The 19,306-nt window shown below is 40.6% G+C and overlaps 1 protein-coding gene across 1 annotated transcript in view; it reads left to right on the top strand.

Moving 5' to 3' along the window:
• The first annotated feature begins 337 nt into the window (after positions 1–337).
• ADAM17 (ADAM metallopeptidase domain 17) overlaps positions 338–19,306 on the top strand; it is a 30,703-nt gene continuing 11,734 nt past the window's right edge. Inside the window, exons 1-12 of the mRNA XM_063125148.1 lie at positions 338–742; positions 3,267–3,399; positions 5,893–6,026; positions 6,510–6,598; positions 9,286–9,457; positions 11,214–11,344; positions 12,503–12,592; positions 14,207–14,320; positions 15,023–15,167; positions 17,125–17,213; positions 17,709–17,861; positions 18,361–18,560. Of these exons, the coding sequence (XP_062981218.1) occupies positions 589–742; positions 3,267–3,399; positions 5,893–6,026; positions 6,510–6,598; positions 9,286–9,457; positions 11,214–11,344; positions 12,503–12,592; positions 14,207–14,320; positions 15,023–15,167; positions 17,125–17,213; positions 17,709–17,861; positions 18,361–18,560 (1,604 nt within the window). The 5' untranslated portion in view covers positions 338–588. The remainder of the gene's footprint in view (positions 743–3,266; positions 3,400–5,892; positions 6,027–6,509; positions 6,599–9,285; positions 9,458–11,213; positions 11,345–12,502; positions 12,593–14,206; positions 14,321–15,022; positions 15,168–17,124; positions 17,214–17,708; positions 17,862–18,360; positions 18,561–19,306) is intronic.

Genomic DNA, 19,306 nt, shown 5'->3' with positions numbered 1-19,306 from the left:
TGAGATATCCCCCGACAGCTTTGCCACCCTTACCTGGCTGGGGGCGTCTGCGTTTTTTCACAGCTACATGAGAGGCAAAACAACTCAACAGCCCTTCCTCAGCATAGACATACAGCGCTAGTGAATTTCGTTGCTAAAAGGCACAAGAGCCCCTCCAGGAGAAAACGACGAAATAAAACTTTTAACACAAATGAAACCAAAGCAGGCAGCGACCGTCAGCACCACGATCTTCCATTCCTCAAACACCTTTCTGCACTGCCCCGCTTCAAGAACCGACGGGAAGGCAGCTCCACAGCGACCTCTTGCCTTTTTTAAAGGCCGGTAGGAAACTCCCTCCGCGCCCTTCCCGAGCGGAACAAGATGGCGGCGTTCCTCCGTGCCCATAATGCTTCGCGGGTATCCCAAACAGCCGGGCTTCTCTTCCGGATTCGGGCTCTGGGCTGAAGGGGAGCCACGGCGGCAACCACAGTCGAAACAGGAGCCTGGGCTTGGTGGTGCTGTGGAGGGCAGAGACGCGTGTCCTTATGTGAGAGAAGCGGAGAAAGGGAAGACCTGGTCGGTCACCTGCCCGCCTGCTGTCGGAGGACCATGGAGCTTCAGCTCCGCCCGAGCTCCCGGCTGCTTCCCGCCCTTCTCCTGTTGATGTTGGGGATTCCCGAGCTGGGGGCGCCGAGGCCCCCGCTTCATTCCCCGCCTCATCCCGCCCCACGGCACTGGGGCAGGCATCGGCCGCCGCAATACGGTGAGTTCTGTGAGAGAGAAGGAAGACGGACTCGTCTCCCAGAGAGGCGCGGAAGGGAAGAGTGCCCGACCAAGCCTGCCTTTCTTCTTTCTCCACTGATGGAGATAATGGTAATAATGATAATGCAACAACCAAGGGAGTGTGTTTAGGATATGGGCTAGGAGAGTGAAAGATGAGCTGTCTTCATGGTGCCCTTTGGGTCTACTTAAGGCAACGGGAGACAGAAGGAGATAGACCTGAGGCAGGGGTGTGTGGTGGGGTAAACCACAAGTAAAAGGTCATACATCTGTTGACAGTGGGTCTTCTCAGGCGTAAGCCCCATTGAGTTCAGTGAGGTTTATTTCCAGATGAGTGTGTATGGGATTGAGCCTGAGCCTTTTTCTTTTTTTAAACTCTAAACAGTCTTGTGGCACTGTAAAGATCAACACGTTTATTCTGGCATGAGTTTTTGTAGTCCATTTATACCAGGCTAAATTTGTTAGACTTTTAAAGTGCCACAACTCTTCCTTGTTTTTGTTGCCATAGACTAACACGACGACCCTTCTGGAGTTTAACTCTTTCATTTGGGGGTACTAAACTAATAGCCGCTGATGACTGGGGTTGAAAACTATAAATTGTCAGGTGTATGTCTTGAGGCTCTGGGAGGAAGGGGTTGTTTCTGATCTTTGAGGGGAATCTTGTTGAGGTATGGGGGAAGGAGCCACTGAAGGGTTGCTTTCTTCGTTTAATTTACTTCTGACCTCACGGCTTACAATTCCTCCTGCTCCCCCTCATATGTACTGTGTATTAACTTGAAACTTTCCATAATACTTCATGCATTTGATGAAGTGGACAATAGTCCATGAACACTTATGTGTTAGTCTTTAAGGTGCCACAAAACACAAAAATTGAATCCCAGGGAGAAAGCTATGTAAAATCCTCTGTCCCCATCATGCAAATATTTTCTAAACACGTGGAGAACATTCAAACATGCCATTTCCCACTTGAAGTGCAAAATGGTCCAATTAAACTGCATCAGTTGATGTTTTTGCTGATCATGTAGCTCAGCTCTAATTAATTTGAACTCTCTTGATCTGGGAATTGTATTATATTCACTATTAGTGCCTTTGCAGAATAACCTTAATTTTTGTTATGTAGAATAATCCCCCCACTTAATGTCTATTAGTTAGGAATCAAAGTAAGCACTGAGCTGAAATGTAAAAATCAGTGAATTTATTCTCTCAAGAGTTATGTGGAGTTATTTATGCCCAAGGAACATGAATAGATAAAGTAAATTGTTATACAGGAAAGCCATGGCAGAACCAGGAACTGAAACCAGGCACTCCACACCCCATTCCAAAGATTTTTCTTTAAGTAATCAGTTACCAGCATCTGCATCTATAAATGCCTTTTCCTTCACACAAAATAGGTGCATGCTCTGGACCACTAAATAATTTCTTTTTATGAGCCTCTGAGGTGCCTTATGTCAAGTTGGTTAACTGGTCCGCTTAGCCCAGCATTTTCTAACAGTATAATTGGCAACGGCTCTTTTTGATCACCTACAGAGTTGCTTGGCAAGAGCAGTCAAAACCGCTGCTGCCACTCCTCCAACTGGCAGATCTCTGTTTCCATGACCTGCCTAGCCACTGATTGTGCTTGCAGCCCGACCCCTTCCCCTGGCAATTGCATTCTGCAACCTCCCCAAGTGTCAAGCACCATCTTGGTCGGTAGCAGCAGCTACGCAGGTTTTTCATTTTGCCTTGTGTGCACCCTTGCCAGAGGATGTTGTGTATGAAGTTTTCTCCTGCTCCTGCAAACGTCCATTGATTTATAGCTGTCACTGCCTTTTTGGCAAAAAAAGTGCTTTCACTCATGTAGCTTTGTCACTGCTCAAGGTTTTTAATGCACCTCGTGTGCATCCTTGGTAGGGGAGGCAGTATATGAGGTTTGGTTCCAATCCTGCAAACTTCCAGGGTTTATTTGTGCCAGCCCCTTTTTGGTGCACCTAGGGTTTTCGTTCCTTTGTGTGTAATCAAGCAGGGTTTTGATAGTGCATGGGTGCCTCCAGGCTAGGGGAAGCTGTGTATAATGTTTGGTCCTAATTCTGCATACTTGCAGTACTTTAGAATCCCTTGTCAGGGTGATGCTGGAAGTGCTGAATTAACCTCTCCCCGGGATATTGTGGAAGGTTAAAACAGGTAGCTTAATAAACTATGCACAGTAGCTTATTTGTCTGATCGTGTTGGGAATAATTTTTGAAGGTGCTGTGAGTAGCTTAGTAACCCATCATGGTTTAAAGTGACATCCAAGTGCAGCCCCTCTCTTTTCCTGTCTTCTCTTTTATGGTCAGGAGGAGGAGATTGGAAGCTTCTGCTTTGGATTTTAAACAAACTACAGTTCTCCATTACATTTGAATTTGGGAAACTGGAGTTTTTTTAAACATTAAACTCGAACCATGGACCTTAGTTACAACTAACTTGGGCAATATTATGGTTTTCTAGCTGTTCTGCTTTTTAATATATATACTTGTGTATTTTTTTTCCAGAGAGGCTGGAATCTGTGCTTTCAGATTATGATATTCTTTCTCTGTCCAACATCCAACAGCACTCCGTAAGAAAAAGAGATCTTCAACCAGAGTCCCATGTAGAGAGATTCCTAAGTTTTTCAGCATTGCATAGGTAATATGGTCATTCTGAATTTCCTTAAATAAATGTTTTCTGTAATGTTTTATTATTTTTAATTCATATACTCAGTTGGCTCTTATGCTATTTTCTCAGTCCTATTTTAATTTCAGTATTTTGTTTCTGTTTGCGAAGTTGTATTGCCTATTGGCTAAACAAATGTACTCTGATTTTCCTTAGAGATCAGTAGCATACAATTGCCCAGAGACAAATGCCTGTCGCTTTCATTGTTTAATGCTTAGCTGTCCTTATGGGTCTGCCTTTTTTCTGAGAAAGTAGGAATGAAGTATAGATGGGTCACACAGGTCATGGGTGCAAAACCTCTTTCAGCCCAAGGGCCAAATTCCGTTTCAGAGAAGCTCTCAGCGCTTCATTCTATGTAGCATTCTATTTGGGAGGGGGGCCCCAAAGGCAAAAAGGCTGAAGCCAAAAATATTGGTGTACTTTAGCTTAAAGCTCTTACTGCCAGTAAATATGCCTTAGGAGATGCATTCCAACCTTTTAGAAGGGCGGAGAAAAACTACATAAAGGTCAAGAAATGACCAAACAGTTAGTGGTTGGGGGTGGGGCAAGGGGTAGGGCATTCTGAGGAAACCTGGAGGGCCAGATTTGGCCCCTGGGCCTGAGGTTCTGCACCCCAATATAGAAAAATCAAGAATTTTTCACTTCTTCAAGTGCAGCTACCTCTCCTGCAGTGCAACTCAATCGCTACTGTTTGTCATTATTATTTTTATTGCATAAGCAGAAATTCACATATCTTACTGGCCTTTGTAGCCATCTCTTCTCCCTCTTGCCTCTCAGAAAGTATTGGATAGGGTTTTATCTCTCGTGTCAAGTTCAGCTTGAGAGGTGCTAAGCCTTACAGAGCAACTGTGTGAGTAAAGCACTGTCCCTGCCCTCTTCCCGAGCTCTGAGACAACTTGTGGCTTCCCAACTTTGTGCTTAATGCTCTGAAATACCTGATAGAAGCAGAAATTCTGCAGCTGGAAATTCTTGGAATTCATAACACATTTTTAGCAAATTTGCCTAAGTATAGTGGCATTGCATATGTGTTGAATTAAGAAGTAGATTTATAGCAGAGAGGAATACTGTTGGTTGTGGTGTTCAAAAACCCTTACTTCCTCAACTGTTCTTGTAAAAAGCTAACCCTAAAACAAGTCATGAATTATCTGAGGTTTATCTAACCCTCAAACAACCCCTACCTCCTGGGTTTGCATGACACACCAATCCACAGCAAGCTGGTTGCCTGTGGGTGCCATGCAAAAATGGTGCCCATGGGCACCTGGCATGACGGAACAGCCCCCATAGGTAAATTAAGCCTTTGTGAGCTGTTGTGTGATGTGAACCAGGTCTACGTATAGCATTTTTTAGCATCTTGAGAGGCTGCCATCAGAGGGGTGTGTGACTTCTATCAGCCCCATTGCATGTGCCTAAATATGGATCCAACCCCAAATGAGAATAAGTTTGGAACTCTAAATTCTGTATGATCTATTTCTGGTTTAAGTGCAGAATCTAATCTGCCAAAGAATAACATTCATATATTCCTACACATATGTATCGTATGAGTCAGGGATAAATCTTAGCATGGAGCGATATATCTACTACGAATGAAGAAGACATGATTTTAAGACCTTTGAAACATAAGAGAAGAATCCCATCTTTGGCTTTTGTGGAAAATACAACTGTTCATTATGCAAATGTTAAATATTCATGCCAAGTTTCAGAATCTCTGTTAATAATTTGAAGTTACATTTTCTTGCAAATCTTTCTCAGGAAGTTTGTGAATTAAAAGGCCATTTATGAATAAACTGAGGGATTACAGTTGCAGGGGCTCATTTAGATATATTTTGTTAATAAACAATGTTTCTGCTCCTTGTCTTAAATTCAACAGGGAATCTGTAGCAGAAAAATTGTATGGATAAGCAAAGAAAAGCCTATCCAGGCCCCTTAAAATCAAGGCAGTGAAGTGAGGGAAAGGGGCGGATCGTGTCACTATCCATACTCACATGTACTGCAGAGGCAAGTGAGATATTATAAAAACTTTTTAATATACTGATAAGTTACACTAGTTCCCAAAGTTCAGGTGTACTTCCACTGTAAAGCTGTATATTATATCATTAAAAAAGCACAGTCAAGTACTGAAAGACCATTTAGAAAACATTTACAACACACCACAACATTTAGAGTGTTTTCTAAATGGTCTTTCAGTACTTGACTGTGCTTTTTTAATGATATAATATACAGCTTTACAGTGGAAGTACACCTGAACTTTGGGAACTAGTGTAACTTATCAGTATATTAAAAAGTTTTTATAATATCTCACTTGCCTCTGCAATACATGTGAGTACGGATAGTGACACGATCCGCCCCTTTCCCTCACTTCACTGCAGAAAAATTGTATTGCATGAAGAGATTATGTCTTCCAGTTACGCTGTTTTGAATAGATCTAAAGTACATCTTAACGCTAAATGGAAGCAAATTCTTTTACAGGCATTTTAAATTATACTTAACTTCAACAGTGGAACACTTTTCGAAAAACTTTCAAGCAGTTATCCTGGATGGCCAAGGCAAAGAAAGGGAGTATCATGTACAGTGGCAAGAATTTTTCAAAGGACATGTTGTAGGTAAATATACGGTTGTGGGAGGCAGTTCAACTCTGGAGTTCTTGCTTGCATGGGGAAAAATCTTACTGGATTTTTATGTGATGATAAAGTTTAATAGACATGTTGAATAGGATCTTCGGTTGGTATTCTAAATTTTCATGAGAACTTCAGAAGTCTAAGGGGGCTAGTTGGATCTCTTAGAGTTAGTATAACAGAAATCTGATTCCACCAGAAAATTCTTTGGAGCATATTAACCAAACATTTTACGCAGGTATAATCTCAAGTCCTACACACCCCACAAACTCAAATTATCCATACATTCTTTGCAAATTGGAGGTAATATCCAGGTGTGTGTGTGTGTTTACAAAAATAATATGTTAATTTGGTTCCTGTAATGTATGGGGTAGTACGAAGTAGTTTCTGATTAGAAAGTAGTATTATATGTTGCAATTGATGGATACTTGCGAGAATCAGCTACTAAGTTTTTTCCCCTCCATCCCCCAGGTCAGAGTAATTCCAAGGTTATAGCACACATAGGTGAAGATGACTTCACAGTGAGGATCAATGCTGATGAAGAAGAATACAATATTGAGGTACATCCCGTTGCTAGAAGCTAGATGTAGCCAATATAAACTTTATTAAAGAAATTATACTTTCAGTCGTTCTTTCATTTTATTAAGTTTAATATTGCTAAGATGTTCAGATAATAGAAATGAGATTGCTTTTTAAAATTATTACTCTGTTTATTTTTACTCTGTGTAAGAATTGTTTCCACATGGGCCAAACATACATGGCTTTGTGGACTGATAGAAACAGCTATGGGATGCTCATGTGCAGACACACATATGCAGACAGCATTTGCTTTTTAGAAAATAAATGTGTCACAATATAGAGATTTCAGTTTTAAATGATTGAAAATAAGACCATGCAAATGATCTGGTAGCATCATAGATCATTTGTCACATGAGTTTAGAAAGATCGCATGTACTACCATTTAGTGATAAGTAATATCACTACCTGAGTATGGTACCCATGCAAAGTGTATGATGTCAGAGCTCACTCTTGAATTACCATCCTGGATTCAGGTAACTCTTGATTTTTTTTTCTCCATTAATACTTTTATTAATTTTCCACAAAGACAGAACACATAAAGAGAGGTAAAACAACAATACAAACTATGCAAACTACATCACAACGTAAACAGCTACTAAAATGGTCACAAATACATAAGGCTATATTCCATTTAAAGCGATCTTCGTGTCAGACGGCAAGTGTCATATTTCTAGTTTACCAGATCCGAATTTAATAAAGGCAAGCAAGTATATATAACAAAGGCAAGTATACAAGATATATATAAAATCCGCATACATATAAATCATCCCTTTGCAGTTCTTTTATATATTCAATAAAAGGTTTCCAGTCCATTACATATGAAGCTATTGTTCTTTCTTTTACTAACGCTGTTAATTTCGCCATCTCCGCCAATTCCAACACCTTGAGGAGCCATTCTTCCGTTGATGGTACTTGTGTTTTTTTCCAATATTGCGCATATAATAATCTTGCCGCCGTTGTCATATATTGGAATAACAATCCTTTCTCTTTTAATTGATCATCCATCAGTCCAAGCAAGAACTTTTCTGGTTTCATTTCTACATTTATTTTAATTTTTTTTTTTTTTGCATTAATGCGTGTAAGCCTTTGCCCTTTTGCAAGACCACATGTGGTAAAATGTTCCTTCTTGCTCTTCACATTTCCAATAGTCCCCCAAACAACCACTATACATTTTTGCTAACTTTGAGGGGGACATATACCATCTATACATCATCTTATAAAAATTCTCCTTTAATCTGGTACTTAATGTATACTTTAAACCTTTTGTCCGCATGTTTTTCCATAGTTCTTTTGGGATTTTATGCCCCACATTGTTTTCCCATCTGACCATACAACCCATCATTTGTTCTTTCTCTTGGTAACTGAGTCTTTGAAGTGCTTGAAATTAATCTCAAATGGTATAGGAAGAAGTCAGTGTATTGATTTATTCACGAACGCAAAATCAGGCATAGGAGCTAAAACCAAGAAATGGGTATTCTGAATATTATATTCAGCTGGCAAAAGTAATGCTGGGTTTCTTAAGCCTTCTTGTCTAGTTTGAACTCTGGTCTGTCATCTCTAAACCAGGAAAATTGTGGTTAGTCTTAACTATGGTTTAGAGAAACGAGCCAATGTCAAACCATGCCTTATGAAGTTGGCTTACGTCCCTAAACCATAGTTAAAAGTAACCAAAATTTGTCTGGGTTCAGACAGAAAGTTTAATTGCAGTTAGTTAAAAATGGAAGTGAAGCTTTCTGATCTCTTCCATGAAGCCAGGACTTGAGGAGGGGAGGGGGGAAATACACAAGCCTGAGGTTCATTCACATAACACTAAACCATAGTTCTATATCAAATGATATCATTGCACTTTTGGTTTTAAAAAAAAAAGCCAATGGCCCCGGTCGGACATAACCAAAGCATAATTTAGTGCGCAATAAGATCGTTTATCAATTCTGTGATTGGTAAACGAATTTTGACAGAATGGAAGCAAAGCTGACTATAAATCCAGGTCATTTGCAAGAGCAGTAATAGCCTAATGATGCAGCCTATAGTAGTTATAGAGTCCTCATGGAGTCCAGTGTTTTTTATTTGACTAGTTGAGTGTTCAACAAAGAAATGAAATTAAATACTTTCAAGCATGTATCTTAAAAGAGTGCTGCAGGTTTGGAAACAAGGAATGAGTTTAGGGAAATGGTCATTTCGGGAAGAAGGTTGCTTTGGGACAGCCTTCCCCAATCTGGTTCCCTCCAGATATTTTGTATTTCAATTCCCATAAGACCCAGTTAGCATAGCAATTGGCAAGGAATGCAGAGAGCTGTAGTCCAAAACATCTGGCGGGCCTCAGGTTTGGGAAGCCTGCTTTGGATTCTTATTTTCAGTGATTTAGCAAAATAAATACACCTTTATTTAAAAATGCATATCCTGCCTTGCAACTACGGGAGTTTCCAGAAGTGACGTACAACTTTGTTAAAATAATACATTCATAAAACCAAACTATCTCTCTCTACCAACCTTTACATCTAGCTTTACTGATTCTTGAGGTTAGTAGACTGAGGCATTTTGATCAGCTACTCCATTTAGATTACACACCTATACACATTTACCTGGGTGTAAATATGGCTTACTTCCAAGTATACATATATAGGGTTGTGCTCTTAATTATGCTCAGACATCTCTTTTCTACCTGTAGCCCCTATGGAGGTTTCTCAATGATACGCAAGATCAAAGACTTCTGGTGTACAGATCAGAAGACATCAAGGATTTCTCACGATTACAGTCCCCAAAAGTATGTGGCTATGTTAAACTAGAAGAGGAGGATGAGCTTTTATTTGGAGGGCTGAAGGATAATAAATTAAATAAAGGTGAGTGTCCGTGTACTTCAAATATTCTTTCAAAATTGTACAAAAGTTGTACACAAGTTATACAATCATGTAGTGAGCTTTTTGCGCAATAAGGAGACATGTTGACTAGATTCACATGACATGACAACCCTTCATGGGTGATAAGCCATTGGGTTGTTGTGTCTTGCGAATCTGGACTGATGTGCACAATAAGCCACCCTAACAATGCATGGTTTCTTCTTGGGGTTATTCAACCCACAATGGTGTGTCTTCTGAACGTGGCACTTCCAGCTCGTCATGGATTGCTGGCATTGGGCAGTGAGCTACTCAGCAAGTGCAGTAGAAACCCCTGCCACTCATGCCAAGTGAGCTTGCCTGTGGGTGAGTGACAGCCCTGCCAATGGTGCCTATGTGTCACTTTGGAGGGGTTGTCGCTCATTTACTAAACACATTTTAAAATATTTTTCTCTCACATTTGTGCAAATTGGGCCCTAAATTTTTATTATTCTTTTGGCCTCACTAACGTGCCGAAATGCCTCCATTTTAAAAAAAATATTTACTGTTTTAACGGTCTTTCCAAGATAGATAGGCTTGCCTTGTCTGGTACCTTGTACGTTTCAGCTGTCAAACATACAAGCTAGCTGACAAGCCTTTGACAGGTAGGGAAAAGGGATGCGGCTCACCCCTTAGCAGGGGGATCCCCAGGGTTTTAAGTATTGCCCTGACCCTTGGGGATGCCCTGCTTGCCCCACTTGCCTGAGCTCCCAGCACATCGTTCTCATAGAAATGTACAACCCCCCCCCTTTCACCCCCTTTTGCTATATTTCACAGCTTCCAACAGAGGTATCAAAGGTTAGTGTGAAGGTGACTGAAAAGGATTGTGTGTAAATCTCTCTGAAACTGTCTTCTCTTTTTCATAGAGATGATTCTTCACAGAGATCTATACACAGCCCCTTTTTTGGTTCCCTTCTGCCATGTCCCCTGGGTCACCTGCCAGAGCTGGCAGGAGGTCTGCCGGGAAAGGAAGGGGAGAACAACCCACGGTGAGCCCCATTGTATATTCAGGCTCATTGTAGGTTGTTCTGACAACAACCCATACTGCTTGGCTTACTTTGCACAATGGGTTGTTGTGTCATGCAAACTCAGCTGTTGCCACCTTCTAGCACAGTGAAGGAGGTTTATGTATGATTTATTTAAGACAGAGGTCGAAACATTTGTGTCTAACAATATTGTGAATGATTCAGTGTCTTTCTTAAATTATATATAAACCTCTTTCACTTTGCTGGACTTAGACAACATTTTGTCTTCTTGGTGTGAAAAAGGAGAACATAAGTAACCTTTTCCTTCTCATTTTAAGTGAAACAACCACCAGTAAATGGATTTTCTGCCTACTTCCTTCTTTTTGATATAGGAAGACAGATGTTAAAATTAGTGCTTTTTTAAAAAAAAATCCTCTATATTTCTACAAATAAACTAAATTTATATGCTCTTCAGAATTCCCCCCTCCCAACAAGTTAGAAAAATTAAGCAAGCTACATGAGTGATGCAGTATGTTCACTTAACTCTAACCCTATACAAGAGGCGCTCAGGCTTCACAGATGTGCTTAATGATATTGTTCTATATTTGGCCTACATATCTTTTCCTATAACACCTAAAGTGAAGGATTACTCGGGCAATGCTTGTTTTTATATCACCTGTTACTGTAATATTTGATCCATCCTATTGGAAGCTTTATTGGTGGTAGCGGCTACTTAGTGTCTTAAATTGTCATAATAGAGAATGTCCCTCGGCGGAAAAGAGCTATGCCAAACCCCTTAAAGGATACCTGCAAGATGTTAGTGGTGGCAGATCATCGATTCTTTCAGCACATGGGCCGTAGTGAGGAAAGTACTACAATTAACTACTTAGTAAGTATAACTGCATACTGTCAGTTGCTTGATAAAATGAGACTGCACATCAACAATAGTTATAGCTAGGGGGCTGATACGATGTAACTTTACAAATATTTATGATTTGTGTAGCCTACTTTTGGATACAGTGCACTAATGGATCTTGTTTTGCTTAGAGTTTATTCTATCTTGTGGTGATACTGTTGACTTGGGACATGTCTACACCAGCCCTATATCCCTGGGATCGTTCCTGTGCCACACAGGGGATCCTGGGAGCAGGCAGGGAGTATCCCTCCATTTTCCTGGGATAACCCTTAGGTGTAGAAAGGGCCTTGGTATCACTGTTTTTATCATCATCTTTTTTTTCTGGACTGAAGAACACCGTTGAGAAACGTGTTGTCTGGCGGGAAACCTCCACCCCATGGTGGAGTTTTTTTGGAAAACACTCCACACTGAATATCCACTCTTCAGGGGAGAGTTCCTGCACAACTGTTTTGTTGTGTGTTGTGTGGAGGGTTCCATGGAGTTCCCTGTTGTGTTGAGTTGACTTTTCCCAGTGGCTACAGAGTTCCCTGGCAAGAGTGGCGGAAGGACCGAATGTCACTCTAGGAGAGCTGCTGGGATTGTTTTTTTGCAACAATGGCTGTTAGGGTACGATCAGGAGGATTGGGGAGGAGAGATGGCAGAGGAACTGTCAATCAAACATTGCAGTGGATTTTACTCAACTCTGCAGTAGCCCAGTCACTCAACATTGGAGTTAGAACGTGATGCGTGGGGAGTACTTCCTAAAAACTGAATCGCGGAGTGGAGTTTTCACACTGCGTTGACCAACATGTTATCTGAACTGAGCCTAAAACATTTATTTTATGAGGCAACAGTGTTGTTCCAGTTTGTATTCCTCAATACATTCACTTATACCTATTCTACAACATTCAGAATCTAATGACAAGAGGCTAAGAATCTAGTGCCTGAATTTGCTTTTCTTCCCCCCCCCCCCCGCCTCCCAATTCCCCTTCCTTTCATGTTTTTTTAGATTGTAAGCCTGTGGGCAGGGACTGTCTTAAGAAATATTTTTGTAATCTGCCTTGAGAGCCTTTTTGGTTAAAGGGCGGGATTCAAATGCTTAAATAAATAAGAGGCTGGACCTGAATAACTTCTTTTCCTTTTTGTGCATAGATTGAATTAATAGACAGAGTGGATGACATCTATCGCAACACCTCATGGGATAATGCAAACTTCAACGGATATGGAATACAGATAGATCAGGTATTTAAATAATTACCAGAAAGGGTTGGGAATCTTTGGCACCATGGCTGTTTGCTGGATATTGGTATGCATAGAATTAGTTATTTTTATTGAATTATTAAATTGAGACATAATTCAATAATTTTACTGAATTATTTAACTGAGCCAAAAGAAAGAAAAATCTAGTTCATAAATGATGCATGCAAAAATAGCAATATAGTAAGAAGTTTGTGAACATTGCTATTTCACACACACACATACACACACTGCTGGCTCCATTCTCCATCCCCAGGGTTGTATTCATTTATCCATTTTCTTGGCGTATGACTTAATTTTTCAACGTACAGTGTATATATAGCTATCATGACACTTGTAGAGTTTTTTGGGACTCAAAGTCAAAGGATAGGCAAGATTCTGCAAAGCAGAATAGGTTTGCAATTCTCTTTGAAGAGTTCAGTCGCTAATTGCTGAAATAATGGCATTTAATAAATATTCAAGTCAGGGGTGTGCAAACCTCAGTCCGCATGTGCCATCACCCCCACTTCTGCCTTTCTGCCAGGAGGATAAATCAAGCAAAGTTGTTCATGCCTCAGGGCTTTAAGTATTAGCTTCCACCTAGTTTTTATGCTGGGCTCATTGAGTGGAGAAGCCTGGCATATGTTGTTCTTTGACTTGAGGTTGGCTGTGGCCTGGATCAGAGAAAGCAGCCATCACGGCAGAACTGAGCCAAGTGCTGCACTGTGTGCTTCTGTCCATTCAAGTGCCAAAAGTTGGACACTGTGTCCATAAGGATCAATGTGCTTTTTCCTTCGACACTCTGGTAAATCCTCATGTGAGGGAGCCGGGTGCTGGAAGGACTCCTTTGTCACCTGGGCTTCAAGGATGGGGAGAGGGAAGTGTAGCCTCTGCAAGATACAATGGGACTTGTATTCTTCCCAAGGCATACAGGCCCTTCAAGGAACCAAAGAAGCACCACAGGTACCAATAGTTCAGCAGCCCAACTGGTCTTTTGGAAAATGCTTTGCTTGTTGGGGAATTGTAGTTCTGTGGGCCTGCATCACAAGTCTATGGAAGGCCAAGTGAGAGCTGCTGTGAGCTCCTTGACTTCAGGATTGCATGTGTGCATGGCCTGACCCCCAGTCCCCACGCAGCCCTCAGAGCCAAAAAGTTTATGCTCCACTACTCCAGGTGGTCCAGACATATGGCTCTGCCTTCTTGTTAAATAGTTTAAGCTAAGCAGTAGGTCCCTGAAAGGTTTGGAACAATGTTGGACAAGAATAAACAAATCTAGTTGGTGGCTTTTTCAGTGGATACTGTAATAGGTGAGGGAATAGGACAGAGAGAATTCCTCTTGAAAGAGGATACGTTCTGGGAAATTTGAGTCACAAGATCCATCATGAGGAAAAAGCATGCTGACTCATTCTTCCTTCTTGTCACTTCTCCCTTATCCCCAAATCTTGCCTAAGACAGGAAACAATTGCTTTAGGCAGTCTCGATATATATTTTTGAAACTTGTGGTCTTGGACAATGTTCCCTCTCTAATTTTGAAGGGTTTAAAGTTTTTTTCTTACTTTTCTGAATCTTTCTAATTTAAAGGTTTAAACTGTTTCTTTTTTGGTGTGTGTGTGTGTGTAGATCATAGTTCACAGGGAGCCAGAAAAAGTACCCCCTGGGACGAAGCACTATAACATGGCAAAAAGTCAGCCAAATGAGGAGAAGGATGCTTGGGAAGTGAAGCAGCTATTGGAGGTAGGGAATCTCTCTCTCTGTATGTGTGTCTTATATGGTATATAAAATTAAATATCCCATTGACAAGATTCAGAACATGTTTTTACTCAAGCAAATATGTGACCATAGAAACTTCAGTTACGTCGAAAGAAGCATACATGGAAATACATTAGGGGCTTAATCCTATGCATATTTAGACAGAAAAAAAGGCCTATAACTCCCAGCATGCTGGTTGGGGCATGCTGGGAGTTGTCAGCTATTTTTCTGTCTAAACATGCATTGGATTATGCCTTAGGTAAATAAGTCTGGGTACAGGAGTTATCTAGAAAAACAACGTTTGTAAGGTATAAGATGCAAATAGTACTTTTAAAAAAAATAAGACTCAACAGAAGAACTTAAAAGGAAGCTGTTTAGTTAAACTACTATTTGCTTAACTTGTCAGGCTTACAGCTAAAATGCTGTTGTTACCTTCATGTCCTCTCAAGCATGTCTTAATTAATTGTACAATACTCTGTACCCAGAAACCGTATTAATGTGGCACATACTTACTCCAGTCTTGGGTGGTAAACAAAATTTAAAGGACCATCACTGGCAAAGCACTCTTAGACTTCAAGGGTGGAGTGGGAGATGCTGGAACTAGAATCTAGTTTGTTAAACAGTCTCTAATTTATGGAACAAACATTTTCTCTAAACTAAAATGTATTTGATATTTGTCCTACACAGCAATTCAGCTTTGATATAGCTGAGAGAGCATCTAAAGTATGCCTTGCTCACCTCTTTACATACCAAGACTTTGATATGGGTACCCTTGGACTGGCTTACGTGGGATCTCAAAGGCAAAACAGTCATGGTGGCATCTGTCCGAAGGGTAACTCTTTTCCTTCTTTGAATCTGTTTTTTCTCTTCTAGTATCCAAGTCAAAATGTCTAAAAATGACAATAAGCATTCATCCAAAATATGTACTCATCAGATAGAGTTGTGGTCTGTAAACTCATTCTTGAACTGAGAAGTTGCTTGCGTGAGCAAGAATTCTGTTTAGCATCCCTATTGCTTCTGTGGAGCTAACATCAATAGTATCGTGCATCTTACCCCAACTTGGTGCTCTCCAGATATTTTGGACTTCAATTCCCATCATTCCCAGTCAGCATGGCTAATAGTCAAGAATGGTGGGTGTTGTAGCCCAAACATCTGGAGATCACCTGGTTGGAGAAGGCTGCTATAGAAGAGGCTATCTTAGCTGGGAACAAGATGTACATTATTCAGTCCTGTATCGAGCAGGTGCTGTTAATGATATACATGTGCTACAGTTAACAAGAATGCAAGCAAGATTTTCTGTAAAAGGCCTTGAAGCTCAGAAGACATCTTAATTTCGTCAAAATGCCTGGTTGCTTGCTTGCTTGCTTGCAGATATTCAAGTAGTCTAAGCAGCCAACACTTGCAAAGTGAAGCTCACAGTTAGGAACACATACTCTTGTGGCCACTTATCATGCCTTGTCCTAAGGACATTGGAATGCAAGCTGTGCAAAGGGGGAGGGGCATGGAGGGGAGAGAAGAGAGCTGGGTGTGATTTTTTTTAAAAAGATGGTTGGAGCTGGGAAGAAATGGTTATGGGAGAAGCAGGAAGGGCCAAGGAGGGAAAGGGAGTGCAGCTGAGGAGAAATACAAAAGAAGGCAGCGGAATGAAGCAGAGCCAAGGGAAAGATAAGCAGCACAATGAAGACAAAGAGAAAGGGACAGGAAGAGCAGCCCTCAGCCAGTGGGGAATTGCAAAACTGGGCAGCATTGGCCAGGAGCCGCAGACTGTAAGCAGCTGTCACTAACTGGTGGTTTAGGGTTGGATTTACTTGCATTTGGTCTGTATTGTTACAGTTGTCATTTACTTAAGAATTTCAGTGAGTCCAGCATTCAAGCTGTACATAATTTGTATATATTTATTGACCTCTGAGTGATTGCCAATGTGCCCTTCCTCATTCTGATTACAGAACCCGGCGATATTACACGCTACTCTATAGATGCAGTTCCCTCCCCTCACCCTCTCCAGGAACTGGGTGGGGTTGTGCCTTGAGTCTACCGAGACAGGCAGCGATGCAAGAGAGGTGGTCAAGAATGTAGACCTGTTTGGCCCCGTAAACCCTCTTGCTCCTGTCCAGGTGTCGTGGAAAAAGGGGAAAAGCACCGCGAAGAGGCTATGAGAAAAAGAGGCGACTAGCTCTGGTGCTATGAAATGTCAAAAGAGGTTTCTTTATTTTTCTTATCCGAAATATAAAAAATGTTCAAAAAACTTTAAACCAAAACTGTACAACGCTCAGTGTTTCGGATCTGGAGATCCTTCGTCAGGAGCTGTAAGACATTCAAGTAAAATATATATATAAAGTCATATTACATTATAAACAAGTTCATCCAACTTAAAATTAAATAAAAGGAAACAACACTCATAGTCTAAAACAATATATGGTTTAAAGTTTTTTGAACATTTTTAAAATTTCGGGGGAAAAAAATAAAGAAACCTCTTTTGACATTTCGTAGCACCAGAGCTAGTCGCCTCCTGTCCAGGTGTGCAAAACATTCCTGCTCTGAATGCCACTCATATGTCATATGTTAGCTACAGTTGTTAGAGAATGCATTAAACAGCATGAAATCTGACAAGCCACATTAAAGAGTGCATAATCTGGCAAGTTACTGGGGGACTGCATTCTGAATTTTAGGTAATGGGCAAGGGCAATTTTTCAACTCCTTTCACTTGAGAAGCGTAGGTTCTCAAATAATGACAATATGAATCAATCATGCAGTGCTGTAACTTCATTTTCTACCTTCTGTTTTTGTAGCTTATTTTAATTCAGCGGCTGGAAAGGATGTCTACCTCAACAGTGGCTTAACCAGCACAAAGAACTATGGCAAAACTATCCTTACCAAGGTATTGTAAGATAAATTGCGGGAAGTGTTTGCTTCCATTAATATTAACTTCAATGTTGATCTGGCAATATCTGGAAAAGTGGTATATTGCATCTCCTATCACTTAGGGTGCCAGTATAGCCTCTCTCCTGGACCAATTTCCTGACTGCTATTATTATTATTATTATTATTATTATTATTATTATTATTATTATTATTATTATTTTATTTTGAATTTGTACACCGCCCCATAGCCAAAGTTCTCTGGGCAGTTTACATAAGATAAAAACACTTAAAAACAATATACAAAGATTAAAAACCACAAAAACATACAATATACACATATAAAGACCCCTGCCCTTTTTGGGGTCAAGCATTTGGAGCGCTATATATTAAAGCAGTTTCTCAAAGGCAGACCTATGTTAGAAGACTTTAATTCATTGACCGCCCCCCTCCCAAAATCTATTCCATGCTAAATGGATATACGTCTGATGTGTTTTTGTTATTATATAACCAGGAAGCTGACTTGGTTACTACTCATGAGCTGGGACATAACTTTGGAGCAGAGCACGATCCTGATAGCATGCCAGAATGTGCCCCCACTGAAGATCAGGGAGGAAAATATGTTATGTACCCAATTGCTGTGAGTGGAGATCATGAAAACAACAAGGTATTTATATGTGTCTGTGTGTGCATTGCTCCCTAAATTGGGTACCTGCATGTGATAGTGCTAATTGAGAAAATAGAGAGAAGCATAGGACATTTATCTTGTATTCTTGAACTTGACATCTGAACTGTTAAACAAATGTGTGTGTTTCATTTTTTTGTGATGGAGGATTAAAAAAAAAAAGGATATAGCACCAGGAGTTAGGTGGTGAGGAGAGGCCAAAGGACAGGGAGTAGTAGGCATTGGAGGGTAGGTGCTTGAAGCCCGCCTCAGTGGCCACTCTGACTTCTGAGACTTTGCCAGATACACTTGTTTCCACCAAATGTATAGGCTGGGAAGCTGTTTCTTAGCAGGAAAAGATAGTTTCAACCCCAGAAGGCTGAATTCTATGCCACTTTTTGTACTTATGGGGGAAGCAAATATATATGCAGGATACCTACAATCCTGAATCATTTCTCTTCACTCTTGCTGTTCTCCCCTTCCCTTCCTGTAATGCTTTCAGATGTTTTCAGACTGCAGTAAAGTATCCATCCTTCGGACTATTGAGACCAAGGCCCCAGAATGCTTCAAAGAGCGTAACAACAAAGTATGTGGCAACTCCAGAGTGGATGAAGATGAGGAGTGTGATCCTGGCCTCTTGCATCTGCATCAAGATCTGTGCTGCACATCTGAATGCAAGCTAAGGCCAAATTCAACATGCAGGTGAGGTGGCTAACTAGTCTTCCATACCAAAAAAAAGAAGAAATGTGTTTCTCGCCAAATAACTTTTTCTTTCCTGTTTTGCAAGTAGGAAAAATCATTGTTGTGCCTCCATGTTGTTGCTTTTTATGATGCTCTTTTGATAATGTCTAGCATGAACCATGCAACGTTCAATCATAAGTTTGAAAAACAGGTGCATCCATGAAAGAAACTGATCTTTCCTAATTATTTATTATAGATTTAATTATTGGTTGCCAGCTGTTTATCTTGCAGTAAGACTGCCTGTGAATTAATGAAGTTATTAAATACTATGCCTGGATTTAATATAACTAATAATTAACTTACTTAATACCCTAGGTCACCTTTTTACAGACTGTGTTTCCTTTCTCCCTTATTAGGGACGGGACCTCCTTTTGTTAAACCTATGTTCTCCATAACTCTATATATGTCGACGGAGGTAGTCTCCCATGTTCTGCTTTATTTACAAAAGCAATGAATTTCCTCCATACCCCTTCAAATTTGTCTTCACTTGATTGTCCTTGCCCTATCTTTAACTTTTGAGTCAATTTTTCTAACAGAGTGATCTGCCATACTCTCTGATACCAATTTTTAATACAGAGCGCTTTACCATTTTTCCAATGCTTGGCTATCAACCATCTTGCCGCTAACAATAGATGACATGATCTCTGAATTACTGTAGTTTACCTGCAAACCAGCTACCAAACTAAAGTTCTCTAGTTCTTGTTTCA

Source organism: Elgaria multicarinata, chromosome 4 (genome assembly GCF_023053635.1).
Source record: "Elgaria multicarinata webbii isolate HBS135686 ecotype San Diego chromosome 4, rElgMul1.1.pri, whole genome shotgun sequence".
NCBI classification, from domain to species: Eukaryota; Metazoa; Chordata; class Lepidosauria; order Squamata; family Anguidae; genus Elgaria; species Elgaria multicarinata.
Note: the sequence above shows the minus strand (reverse complement) of the source record. Positions and strands in the feature narration are given on the sequence as shown.